The following is a 14226-nucleotide window of genomic DNA, read 5'->3' as shown; positions in this document are numbered from 1 at the left end:
TCTAAACTATTACTATTACTGTCAGTAATCAAGAAGACTGATGATAGAATATTATTTGGTATAACACTGTTAGAATAAAAGTTATCTCAATTAAATAAATTAAAGCAGCAGGCAACAGTTTGATTGGGGGTGAACTAGTTTAATTACACTTTTTCAAAGATTATATAATATATATATAAAAGCGAAATAGTAATGGAATGTTTCAAGGTGCTAAAATTCAATAATATTAATTTCACAAATCTGCCGTATCCATTTAATTTTCATTGTGTTTTATTTTCAAGTTTGGTGACCCACATTTGCAGAGCAGGTAGCTATGAAGCTGGTAGGTCTGGTTTAGTCTATTGGGCAGTATTAATTAATTACTATTAGTTAATGGTAGACACATTTATCTCCATTCTTTGGCAGAGCCACAGGGCAGCCGGCAAGAGGAAAACGCAACAGACTTTTCTGTCGTTCAGTTACTGTGATACTTCTAAGCTCAATAATAGAGTGTCACAAGACGTTTAAATCAGTTTTTATACAATATTCATTCATTCATGAGAGCAACGGGGCCTCGCAAGACATTTACTAATTTACTCCAGCACAGTTCTTCCTTTGTTCCTGAATTTTTTTTAAATTACAAAACACACAAAATGTGAATACGTGATACATGACAACATGAGAAAAGTGTAGATAAAGAAAGAATATCTGAATAGAAAAAACAAAAAAATCGAACCATGTTTCTCTTTTTATTTATTTATTTATTTTTATTTATTTTTTTTGTCCATCCTTTTCACAACCAGTCAGGAAAGTCATGATGTGTGTGTGTGTTTGCGCGTGTGTGTGTGTGTGTGTGTGTGGGAACAGCAATAGTACATTGATAAATGATTGTGCAGTCTGAAGCCTAATTAGTAGCATAGTGTCTGCTCCCCGTGGGGCTGTTGCGCTGAGCATTAGAACCAGTCCATTCTCATTTCCTACTGCCTTTGATATCAGACCACAGTCTGACGGCGCACACAAAACCGACACACTGAGGCGTGATGGACGACCCAGAACAGACAAAGCTGACTCTTCTCCATCTGGCGTGCTCTATCTGTGTCTCTGCATTTCACTCACATACATACACACACACACACACACACAGTGAAACAAAGTGAAATGACACACACCAAATTGGCTCCCGTGACAGGATGGCTAATGTTTTCCTATCTAAAGTAAAAGGCTGAAGTATGAGACCACATCCTTGGCTCCTAATGATGGCCCACCCTGGGTATGCACCTGCAGCCTGGTCCAAAAACACGCTCTATGTGTATGTGCGTCTGTATATAGTAGTACAATGCTCATAAAAAAGTTTTGTGTGTTGAAAAATTATGGAACTCTTCATGTTAAACTGAAAAGAATAAAAAGAGAGAGAGAGAGAAAAAAAAGTAAAAAAAAAAAAGTAAGATGTTTTGTTTTGCTTAAAGCTTTTTTACTTTGACCAGAAACCTCATTGCCATGATGATTAGCAGCATTTTTTTTTTTTTTTTTTTTTTTTTTTTATATTGTTGTGGGCTTTTGCTTTATTAAATATATAGAGTGGAGAGGTTGGGCAGAAAGAGGTGGAATTGGATTGGAACATGTTGCAGGTCAGTCTTAAACCTGCATCAGCCATATGAGCACAATTACTCAATACCACTGCACCACATCAACAATTAGCTTTTTTTTCCACACTTACACATCTGTCCATTCTTATATTTAGGGTATACTTATACTAAATTGATCTCTAATCATCTGAGTCTTAACTTGGAAAATTTGCTGGATTATGGACAGACTGTCCTAGCGTGATTCACTAGTCACATGCTCTCCGATCATGATGAAAGAAGTGGTGTCCCAAAGGCACATCTGTGCCCCACTTAAATTTCTGCATCTTTGCAGAATAGCAAATCTGCCTGGTATGTTATCAGACTCTTTGGGTACCTTAATCTGGATCATAAATTACCATAGTCTGAGCAGAGAAAATGTCGCTCAAGGAATATAGACTGTTCCATCAGCAGAGTGAAGATGTCTATCCCCCATCGTGACATCTGCCGAAAGAGCGTCTCGAATGCACTAACCATGCTCCTCTAGCTGTGACATTTGGACATGGAAATTTATGAAAGCCATTTAGAATACTCCAGTAAAGGTCACTTTGTACAATTAGATGCACAGGTGTCAAGAGAGAGTCTTCATTTCCATGTGATTGTGGGCTTTTGTGGCAAATTTCATGCACTTTATTGGTCACGGCTAGTGCTTGTAGTCAAGGTGTGTGCGTGCGCACACACTCGTGCCCGCCAAGAAGACATGCAGCAACCTAGAATCAATAAATTTTCCTTATCTGTTTAGTAATGGTATGTTTAGTATTCAGGGACATTTAGTTATATTAAAGTATGTTTAAGTAAAAATGGGAAATTGAACGTGTATTATTTACTATTAATGTATGCATGTAGATGCAGCTTCCTTTGCTGATAAAAATCCAGCACAGACTCTGTAAAAAGTTTTGTTGTGTATTTTTAACATGTTGTTCTGTTCTTGTCCTCCTCAGCTTACTCCACTGTGTCAGGTGTTAATGGACCATTGGTCATCCTGGACAATGTCAAAGTAAGACTTCCTTTCTCTTTCTTTCTCAAGTGACCAAGCAGCAAAGAAACATTAGTTTTAGTAGTTTTAGTTTTGTTGCTGTTGTTTTCTTAGTAGAACTGTCCTAATGACTCACTATTGGTCAAATACTTGACTCACACTTGGTCATGAGATTAAAATGGGAAATAGTTCTACATTTTAATTTAGTATTTGTTTCTAGAGAAACAAATAGACTTTTAAAAAATGTAGCAATACAATTTGTTGTATTCTGTACATAAATACTTTAAAGTTAAATGCATTTTTAGATGAACTTTTAAACATTACATTTTGGGTTATATTTTCATTTCTGTTTAAGTGGGGCCATATATTGTTCTCATTTTTCTCCTCTTATAGTTTCCACGTTATGCAGAGATTGTGCACCTGACTTTACCTGATGGGACCAAGAGGAGCGGTCAGGTGCTAGAAGTGATTGGCACCAAGGCTGTTGTCCAGGTAGGTGACAGTTTTTCATTCTAAATCACATGCAGTAAGCTGTGGCCCATTTCATTGGATCATTATGACCACATGGATCAGAATTTGTTGTGTGAAAATTGTCAAATTCATTCTCAGAATTTTGGATATCTGCTGGAAAAAAGTACTTATAGCAGGTTGAGAGCATAAGTTTGCAGAACCGCACATCTGAAAAATATCTCCATTATGTGTTCGTCAGGTATTTGAAGGAACCTCAGGTATCGATGCCAAGAAGACAGCATGTGAGTTTACTGGTGACATCTTGCGCACACCTGTGTCTGAAGACATGCTTGGTAAGCATATAAAAGATATACATGCACACAAAAAAATATTTAATGATATAAGAACATGTTACTCACCTTAACAGGTTTTTTTTAGATTTTTCTTCTAAATAACCAGTACTGGTTCCTTTTTATTTTAGGACGCGTCTTTAATGGATCTGGTAAACCAATTGACCGCGGTCCTACTGTTATGGCTGAGGACTATTTGGACATCATGGGTAAGAGAGACAACTATTTTTAAGTGTTATACAACATTTACACAACAAAAGTTATTTAACAAACCTCTTCTGGTGTAACCTGGGAAAAAGTGCCTCCTTTAGAGGCACATTGGCGACAAAACTGTGATCTCATTAACTAGATGATGGGTCGATTATATGCGATCCATGCAGGGAGACATTTTCCTGCTCAGTTGAGCATACTGTACATTTCTTTTACCTTTGACCACTTGTAGGTCAGCCCATTAACCCTCAGTGTCGTATCTACCCGGAGGAGATGATCCAGACTGGCATCTCTGCTATTGACGGCATGAACAGCATTGCTCGTGGACAGAAGATCCCCATCTTTAGTGCTGCTGGACTGCCGCATAACGAGGTAGGTTTATCTGTTTAAATACAGAGGTCGACTGTTATGGGTTTCACTGATGGCTGATGATGATAGAAGCAGGGTGGCCGATGGCCAAAATTGTACCAATATATAGAGTACAATTTAATGATAGCTGTACATTAGACAAACTAAATCAAATCATACCATGACAGAGAGTTTTGCATGGGTGTGCACCTCTCTCAAATATATGAATTTGGTTTACAGTTCTCAACATGACTTTTGCTCAGGGTCTCATTAAACATTTACATTGTTTTTACGTTCAGCTAGCCAGATTTTGAGCTGAGGTAACTTTCTTTGAAATGCACTGCAAGAATGTGTCTGTCTTTATTCAGAGTCCAATTCAGGATGCATAATACAATACAGACCATGCTGCTTGCCAGTGTTTTTTTAATATTAATTAAACCTAGAGTGATTTATTTAAATTCTCCCATTCGAAGTGTTGCGATCAAAATCGACTCCTTTTTGTGCAGCATTGAAGCAGTTGTATAGTGGCTTTTTGATGTATAATGGCTGTGACTAAGACAAGGCTGTGTGATTATCATTAATTTGAGAAGGATGTGTAATTGATTTCACATTGTGGTGTTTCTGTGGAAACAGTGAGGTGGGTCAGGGTTTGTTGCATTACATTCTCACCTTGTGTGAATGCAGGAGGAACTGGTATGATTTCAAGAGCTTGAGAGTAAGCTAACAAAACCAACCACTTAGCATTGATCAATACATGCAGTACATGCTATAGGTTAGTTGTTTTACTTGTTGCCACAGTGAGTATGTTTTTGCTGTATTGAATGATGATCCACAAATAATTCTTGAACCGTAAACTGGCTTCTAAAACTTTCAAAGAACAGAAGCAGAGGTCACAATTGATTCCTTCACCACTAGCATATTATTAGATGCAGTGTGGAGAGAAAAATGTGTGTGTGTGTGTGTGTGTGTGTGTATATATATATATATATATATATATATATATATATATAAGAATATAGTCTTCGCATACCTTACAATGCCTTGTGTTAAGGGTTTCTTGGCTTTTTGGTGTATACGACACGTATGGTTCCTTTTTAGGAACAGCTTACTTGGAATTTTAAGCTATTCTTTTCCAGAGAATCTAAATAGACTTTTGTAGTTGTCTAGGATGGATGGATGGTGGCATAAAAATTACACACTTTACCTTTAAATATACTGCTGAGCCTTGAATGGTTTTGCCCACCAGCTATGACTATATATGACTCAGAATCAGCTATAAATTACTGCATTCAGACTGGAAAATTAATGCAGTAACCCACAGCATGAGCTAAGGAAATAAGTAGATTGTCTTGTATTTTTAAGAGTGGGATGCTCAAAAATGCTCAAAGCTAGTTTGCTAGTCCCTAGAGTCCAGTTTACTGTCATATGTGCAATAAATTTAGTATGAAGTAGTTTTGGAAAATAGTTCCTAGTAATTCAAGGTCATATCATTTCTAAGTCTTGGTGCCATCAATTCACTGTACATTTTGGTGCCATCTTAGAAATCCAGGATATTATTTAAATGAAACAATTGCTTTACCCAGCTTCTATCCTCAAACATTCAAATATATCAAAAGTGCCTCAAATGTAAGTGATCTGCAATGGGTATTAGAATCATGTCACCTCAATTTTCAACTCTCAGGCACAATATGAGTATATCTGTTATTATGTAAACAACTGACTCATGTCCACTTTGGGTACGTTCTCACAGCAGCAGAATGCGGTTGTCAGTCCTGTATTTGAGTGCTTAATGTGGTTATGTTCACACACAGTTCGATTATTTACAAGAGTGACAACCGCATTCTATAACCGAACTGACACCCGCAAATTTTCAGGTCTCACAACCGCATTCTCTGCAAACCCATGTGTGGCAGGGCGGAGGGCGGGGGCGGGTCGTGATTCCGCACACCCAGCCCCTAATAAGGCTGATTAAGCCCCAGAGTGATAAGGCCAACCGGAGACGGCAGTGCGACAGAGAGTGAGTTACGGACAGCTGTCCGACACCTGTGTTTGTTTGTGTCTTTTGGTTTAAGTTTATTATTAAACTATGATTTATATTGTAAAGCCGGTTCTCGCCGCCTCCTTTCCATTTACCCCGTTACACCGTGCTGTGTGAACGGAACCGTACTGGACAACCAGTTGTTAGTTACGTCATATACAGTGAGAGCAATGCTGCACTGTACACGTGTGTGTCTCATGTGTTTCATGTGGGGTTTCGTTAACTCACGGAGATGGAGAAATTAGCTGCTTGTCTTCCGAAGAGTCAGCCACTGTTTTCCACCAGCTGCTTACGGGCGGGAGATATGTGACACAAAAGCTAAGCTCTGCACGCAGAAAAAAGCATGCAAAGCCGCTGTCAGTTAATTATGATCTGATGGATGAACTTGCGCCTTGATTTGACTCATTTATTTAATAACGCGGCAGCAGTTGTAAAAAGACATGCCGGTGTTATGGACATTGCCATCTTTTAGTCACTGTTACTGTGATTACAGCTGTAAGAATACAGTTGTGACTTTGGTTGTTCATTCATACAGACAGCATTCGAACTTATGACTTTTTATTATAATGACTTGGAAATGTATGTTTTGGCTATTTTATGGGCAAAGATACAGAAACATTGTGAAAAACAGTTCTGAGGTTTTATATTTGCAGTGGCACTTGGTAAGTACTCATCTTGGTGACTAAATTAATCAGGCAATAGTCTGTTGGACAATTATTAGGTTGTGTGAATGGTAGCACTGACTAGTTCACCCAAGCCTGAGATTTTAACACTTGAGAGAGCTGCCCTCTCCAAATTATCAACCAGCAAGTTCCCATTAACACCCTTAGACACACACACAAACAAACAATAATAATAAAACCTACACCACTCTCTTGTGAGCATCCAGGTCTAAAGGAAGGCATGCATGATGGCAGTGTAGAAGGAATAATATTCTTTCCAGGCACCGAGATGAACAGTTAATGAGTTGGATTAAATTCAGAAATAGTGTGTTGTTTTTAGTATATAGGCTGTGATGAGAATAAAGCTCTAGTGATTTTCAGTTATGAAAATATATGATCAAAAGCCAAGGTTGATGGCATGAACTTCCAACAACTGAAGTGTAAAGTGGGTTTTAGTGTCTCGCTAATGAAGGCGCTGCGCTCTTGCCGTTTGAGTGATATAAAAAGTTTCTTGTTTCATTAAACAGGAGTTGTGGGGTCACAGCCAGCTTTATCCCCTCAGAGAAACAGGTGTTCAGGGTCAGAGTTCAGGCAGGGGTGAGGCCGGATTAGACGTCGAGGACCATTACATTAAGTGATAAGCGTGAAATTCCTCATGCTTGTAGTCTTAATCTCTCTGTTGCAAACACACACACATATATATCCAGACACACACACACACACATATATACAGTGTATTATATAAACAGGCTTCTCACCAAAAAAATGGTGTTCATTTTAATCAAATAGTTTGTTATATTTAGAATGTTTTACATGTATCTAACAGAATCTAACACACATTCTTTGTGTAGGAATGTAAGTGTAATTTCTATCTTTAGGATCAACATTTTCTGAAATATTTGTATATCTACAATAATGGCCAAAAATGGATTCTTCTAGAGCTATCACACAAAAGTGAATGTTTATCCTGTACCTAAAGGAGTCAGCAATTTGTTAATGGCATGTACTTATTAAAATGCTGTTCCCACAGTCATGGAAAACATGGAGATGTTAGGCAAATTTGAAAATGTGATTCCCAGGCCAAAAAACAAAATTCCAGGAAGTTAGTAATGGTATGGTAATTAATTACTGTAAATCTTAGGTCATAGAAAAATCATGGGCATTTTTGTTGTGAATATAACCTTTTCAGGTTATAGTCATTTCCAAAATATTGCCTTTACTAGAAATGTATCTTTATGAGTGCAATCACTATAAAACTCTTTTTAAAAATCTCTATCCAGTTATCGTAAAAAACTACAAAAGTCACGTAAAAGTAATGGAAATCCTTTGGTCAAAAATGGAAACCCTGAAACTAATAGTGCTTCAAATAAATACGATTTGAAATTGCATTGTATTGTATTGTACAAATTGAAATGTAATTGTATTTGAAAGCAGATTGTGTTTCAGTTTTTATTTTATTGACATTTTAATTTATTTTGACTTTTTAAATACTTTTTTTATACTTTAAAAGTATATCTACTTTATTCCTTTCCAAAAGACACATCTCTAACTTTTTTTGTTGTTGACTTTTTTCGACTGGAAGATTGCTGCTCAGATCTGTCGTCAGGCTGGTTTGGTGCAGAAATCAAAAGATGTTATGGACTACAGTGCGGAGAACTTTGCCATTGTCTTTGCTGCTATGGGGGTGAGTGGTTATCTGTTTTTTTTATTTTTATATTATTTGTTTTGTACCATTTTATGAATCCAAGTACGGCTTATGTGTTTCTTTGTTGTTGTTGTTGTTGTTTTGTTGTTTTTTTTGTTGTTTTTTTTCCCCATAACAGTGGTAGTGTTGTTAAGTTTTGGTTCTTCTTGTAACCGGCTTCTCTTTTTGATTCTCCTAATATTATATCTTGTTTTACATAAAGGTCTGTATACATGCAGACCATTGCCTCCACAAGGGTTTGTATGTTAGCCTACTACTTGCATGAATTTTAGGATGCTTGTGTAAAATGATCCTCTAAGTGGACAAAATGTGAAATTGTTTACATTTTGAGTGATCAAGTGAATGTTGGTCCTCATAGATGGCTTAATCCTGCTCTTCAACACTACCTCAACCTTCTGCCCTCACCTGTCTACTTCCTCCCCAAACCTTTGTTATTGTCACCTGAGTGGCTGCAGTCTGTCCTCTCTGACAGGTATTACCTGTGTCAGGTGTCAGGTTCACCTGTGTATTCAAGTGTAGAGGGCTTCCATTAACCTGTGCTTGAAATGCCTCTGACCCAGCCTTGTGTTCTCTGGCTGTTGGGATCTGGTCCATACTCATGGCTAATGCATTCGCTATTGACTACATGTAACTCTATATCTTGATTTCATAAACAGGGTAGTCAAAATGTTAAACCTGTTATAAAGAGAAGAAGATGTTCCTCTTGTCGGAAGTGTGCTTCAAGATGTCATTTTGAACTGAATAAGGGAGATTTCTGTGCTACACGGAAGTCTTAATCTTGGTTAGTTCACTGCTTAATTTTATTTGTTTGTTTATATCCCAGGTCAACATGGAGACTGCCCGTTTCTTTAAGTCGGACTTTGAGGAAAATGGATCCATGGACAATGTGTGCTTATTCTTGAACTTGGCCAACGATCGTACGTGAGAACTCATTTTAAATTATTTTCTTCATCTTAATTATCTTCTTGGCAATATAGCACCTGATTGGTTGTTAAAGTGACATGAAACCCCCCCCCTAATTCAGCACCAGTCATTCACACCTCAGACTTATGCAACGGTTCTTTATTAATTGAATTTCATTTTCATAACTCATTTCCACAACTCACTCCCGACAGAGATGGTTGAACATCAAAATGTGTGGAGACAAAAGCAAAAGAGTTTCGAGGCACTTCTGTATATTAATCATGGGACAAAAGTATGAACTTGTGAAAACTATAGAACAGTTTGCAAATCAAAGATTTGGATATTATATTAGTTACATTAGTTATTATATAAGTTAGTACAGCACTCAGAGCAGACATTGCCACCTAAGAAGGACTGTTTTGAGACTTAACATACATTTATAGATATTAAAGGGATAGTTCACCCCAAAAAAAAAAAAAAAAATCTCTCATGATTTACTCCCTCCTGTGTATGACTTTTTCTTCTTTCTTCTGCAGAACACAAATTAAAATTTTTATAAAAATATCTCAGATGCTGGCTACCACCCCTGGAGTTCGCTAGTTTGCTAAGCAACCAAATTGGCCCTGTTGCTAAGGTGGGTAGAGTCACATGGGGTAACCTCTTCGTGGTCGCTATAATGTGGTTCATTCTCGGTGGGGCGCGTGGTGAGTTGAGCGCGGATGCCACGTTGTATGGCGTGAAGCCTCCACACGCGCTATGTCTCCGTGGCAACGTGCTCAACAAGCCACGTGATAAGATGCGCGGGTTGATGGTCTCAGACGCGGAGGCAACTGGGATTCATCCTCCGCCACCCGGATTGAGGCGAATCACTACGCCACCACGAGGACTTAAAAGCACACTGGGAATTGAGCATTCCAAATTTGGTGAAAAATAAAATAAAAAAATATATATATATATATATATATATATATATATATATATATATATATATATATATATATCTCAGCTCTGTAGGTCCTCACAATGCAAGTGAATGGGTGCCAAAATTTTTAAGCTTAAAAATCCACATAAAGGGAGTATAAAAGTAATCCATACAATTCCAGTGGTTAAATCCATGTGTTCGGACACGATATGATAGGTGTGGGTGAGAAACAGATCAATATTTATGTAAGTTTTTATCATAAATTCTCCTCCCTTCTCAGTAGGGGGCAATATTCACAAAAGATGTGAATCACCAAAAACAGAAGAAGAAGAATGTGAAAGTGAAAATGAATTGGAGATTGACTGACCAGGGAGGAGAATTTATAGTAAAAAAGGAATTAAATATTGATCCGTTTCTCACCCTCACCTATCATATTGCTTCAGAAGATATGGATTTAACCACCAGAGTTGTCTAGAGTTCATTTATTTTGCCCTTATGTTGATTTTGGAGCTTCAGAATTTTGGCACCCATTCACTTGCATTGTGAGAACATACAGAGCTGAGACATTCTTGAAAAAAATCTTGGTTTGTGTTCTGCAGAAGAAATAAAGTCATACACATCTGGGATGGCGTAAGGGTGATGAGAGATTTAAATGATGAGAGAATTTTCATATTTGGGTGAACTAACCCTTTAATTTTTACAAGGAATGTTTTGGCTTTAATACAATTTTATTGACAGCATTTGAGGGATTATGTTGATTACCACAGAAATTAATTTGGACTCATTGCCCTTTTTCTAAAGAAAAAAAAATTATTTTAGCAAGGCACATATAATGAAAGTAAATGGGTCCAATACACAAAACAATAAAATACACTTTCAAAAATGTAGCCACAATACTTAAACATAATACATGTTAACATGAATCTGGTGTGATAAAATCGCTCTCTAACCTTGTCTATGTTAAGTTTTCTAATATTTCGACTTCGTGGTCATAATTACGTAATGCTGGTAAACCCTGTAGGCCTAAATCCTGGTAACTTTTGTGCGATGTAATGGATACCAAAAAAAAAAAGTGTTGACATGACTGTGTTTATGATTTTCATAAATGTCTTCTGTTTTTCAACAAGCCATTGTTTATCCTGTTCATGTACAGAGTAGACACAATGGAATATGTGTGTCTGAACAAACAGCTGCTTCATGTTTGGAGCGAGAGTAGCAGAACTGCAGCCTGTGCTGTAATGCGATTATGTATAAGGCAGCACAATGATTGGAAGCGTTTCCTCATGAGTAATGTGGAGAAACACTCAGTCTAATGACAGACACGTACACTTTAACCAACCGCATTTCAGACTTTTTGCAAATACCCCAAATTTTGTGACGTTGCTTCAAATTAACCACTTTCCCTTATAATGAGTCCATCTTAATGAGTGCTATAATTCTTTTCAATGATGTGCAATGTGTACATAATTGTTAATGTCTCATAAAATGTGTTGTGGGGTTTCATGACTCACTCTTTAAGTGAGATGTTAATAGAGCTGATCAGTTTGTAGTCCAGAAACCTGAATATTAATTGCCATTTTGTGTAATTTCTAATTGATTTTAAGGAATAGGTTTGAATTTACTCATCCAACATTCCAAACCCGTAGGACTTTCTTTCTTACATGAAACACAAAAGGAAGAAATTTATTGAACATTCAGGTCTGTCTTTTCAATACAATGGCAGTTGATAGTGCCTCACATTAAAGCTTAAAAGGACCCAAAATTATCATAAAAGTAGTCTATGTGACTTGTGCATCATATACCAAGTTTTCTGAAGATATGATATTGAAATTTAAGTTGTTTTTCAGTGGAAATCGTGATGTCTGTTGCATGTGCATGAGAGAAGCTCGTTCCCATTGGCACACGTGTTCATGCAAGAACTTGCATTGTTTTAGTGCCAAACAACACTTTAGCAAGCATGATATTTTTGGCTTCTATTTTTAAGATTTAAAGTGAGGCACTATTCACAGCCATTGTATTGATAAGATGGATCACCATATTTAAGACATCTCCTTTTGTGTGGATTTTCGGACTGTTGTGTGCTTTAAAGATGCTAGCTCCTAACAAGTTGCTTTCAACTACAATGGTTGTCCCATTAATTTCACATCATTCGCCATTGTTGGGAAAGTCTCTTTCAAATAATGTTAACCACAGACCTTATTTTACTCATAAATTGAAAGCGAAAACCTCTTTTTTAAAAACCCATAAAAATTCCAGAGGGAACCAATCACAAATTTATCCTTCTAGATTGGCCTACAAAATGACGTCATGACTGAACATCTTTGTTTATATACAGTGTAATTTGTATTTTGTGCTGCCTTATATACCTTCTGAATTTCTCAACGTAGCATTGAACGCATCATCACCCCACGTCTGGCATTGACCACGGCGGAGTATCTTGCCTATCAGTGTGAGAAACACGTGCTGGTCATCCTTACGGACATGAGCTCTTATGCGGAAGCTCTGAGAGAGGTGAGAAGGATATGATGTCAAAGAATTATTTCCCATAACAAATAGTGTCCTAGTATGCTAAAATGTAAATTTTTTGTGACCGAAAACAAATAAATGGATACAATTGGTTTTTGATCGCAGTTACAGTGGGTTTTATTGGCAAACGGTCAAGCTATCAAGCCTCAGTTAATGTTACTTTCTCAATTTGACCAATATTTTCTTAACTACGAATATTTTGTTAACTACGAATGCTTCTTAAAAAATCTTGTGATGGAGAATTCAGCCATTTCATCCAACTTGATCGAAGGTCTCCTTTACAAATACATAATGCAATTGTACTTGCGCCCTCATATAAACCATTCCTCTTGACAATGTATTGCTATGAAAAGCATTCAGTAGATAAGTAGGTTATTTTTCTATTAGATGCAAGGGCAAGCAAATCTGCAACACCATTCTCTGCTTTATATTTTTTTTTTTTTTTTTTTTTTTTTTTTTTTCAGTGCCCTGTTTCTTGTATCAAGTTATTTGGTATTTGAATTTCTGAACTGCTTAAACATAATTGACCTTGTGATATAAATAAGTCTCTCTCTATCTGATCCCTTATTATTTTATGATTTCCCAACAATTGTAACATACACCTTTTCTGCTAGATGCACAAAAGGCACATTTATATCGAGTCATCATTGTGTATCCTACATAACCTTTTTTAGTGTGTCTCAGCTCTGATTACCAATAGAGGTAGTTGTGTATGCACAGTGCCACTTCTTCTGATATCATATTTCAACTGTATGGCAGTGATCAAATAAACAACAGTGTGAACAGCTACGGAAGAGCACATCCTCCCATAACAAAAACACAATAACCTGCTCTTGACATTTGGAACATTGTTGAAGCAAAGGCCAGTTTCACGGTTAGTATTGTGTTTCTTTTATGGTTTATGTTGAAGAGCCACCGTGTCGCATCATAATGAACAGATTTCAGTACCATCTGCCAAAGTGTAAGAAGCATTTAAACTCATGTTTAACAAGAACCCATATAGCCCACTCGTCTTTGTGCATAAACCAAGACTATGGCTGTATTTGATAATAATTTGTAATATAATGCTAGCTTACCGTGTTCTATGTACTGCATTTTTTTAAAATAGTAAATGAACAGTAAACAGTATACAACACTAAACATTTCAGATTGTAGTATGCTACATTCATGTTGTAAAAAATGTCAGCTGCATTTTCAATTTAGAGTGGCATCTATTTTTTTATTTTAATTCAATTTTGTGTGAAATATCTTAACTTTTTGAAGTGTAATCAAATAATGAGTCCAGAAAGAGATGACCAAAAGTATATACCGCTTCCATATTAATTTCTCACACTGAAAGTGGAAGGTCAAATGCATTGCATCTTGTGCACACAGTATTGATGCAGTGTGCTCTGGTTGTATACTGCACATTTTGGCAATATACCATTCTGAACGTACCCTAAGACACTATTTTAAACCAAACCAGTGGGACAAGAGACAAGCAGAAGACAAGCACAAAATAGCATTTGTGCAGCAATCATAACATCAGTTTTGAA

The 14226-nt window shown here is 36.8% G+C and overlaps 1 protein-coding gene across 1 annotated transcript in view; it reads left to right on the top strand.

Annotated features, from left to right (window-relative positions):
- The window catches only part of LOC127410843 (V-type proton ATPase subunit B, brain isoform-like), a 48075-nt gene that overhangs the window by 15474 nt on the left and 18375 nt on the right, over positions 1 to 14226 (top strand). The window contains exons 2-9 of the mRNA XM_051646052.1: positions 2543 to 2598; positions 2971 to 3069; positions 3287 to 3380; positions 3509 to 3586; positions 3820 to 3959; positions 8218 to 8319; positions 9164 to 9261; positions 12553 to 12676. Coding sequence (XP_051502012.1) covers positions 2543 to 2598; positions 2971 to 3069; positions 3287 to 3380; positions 3509 to 3586; positions 3820 to 3959; positions 8218 to 8319; positions 9164 to 9261; positions 12553 to 12676 — 791 coding nt within the window. The remainder of the gene's footprint in view (positions 1 to 2542; positions 2599 to 2970; positions 3070 to 3286; positions 3381 to 3508; positions 3587 to 3819; positions 3960 to 8217; positions 8320 to 9163; positions 9262 to 12552; positions 12677 to 14226) is intronic.

This window comes from Myxocyprinus asiaticus, chromosome 20 (genome assembly GCF_019703515.2).
Source record: "Myxocyprinus asiaticus isolate MX2 ecotype Aquarium Trade chromosome 20, UBuf_Myxa_2, whole genome shotgun sequence".
Lineage (NCBI taxonomy): Eukaryota > Metazoa > Chordata > Actinopteri > Cypriniformes > Catostomidae > Myxocyprinus > Myxocyprinus asiaticus.
The sequence above is the reverse complement of the archived record's forward strand: the minus strand, read 5'-3'. Positions and strand labels throughout refer to the sequence as shown.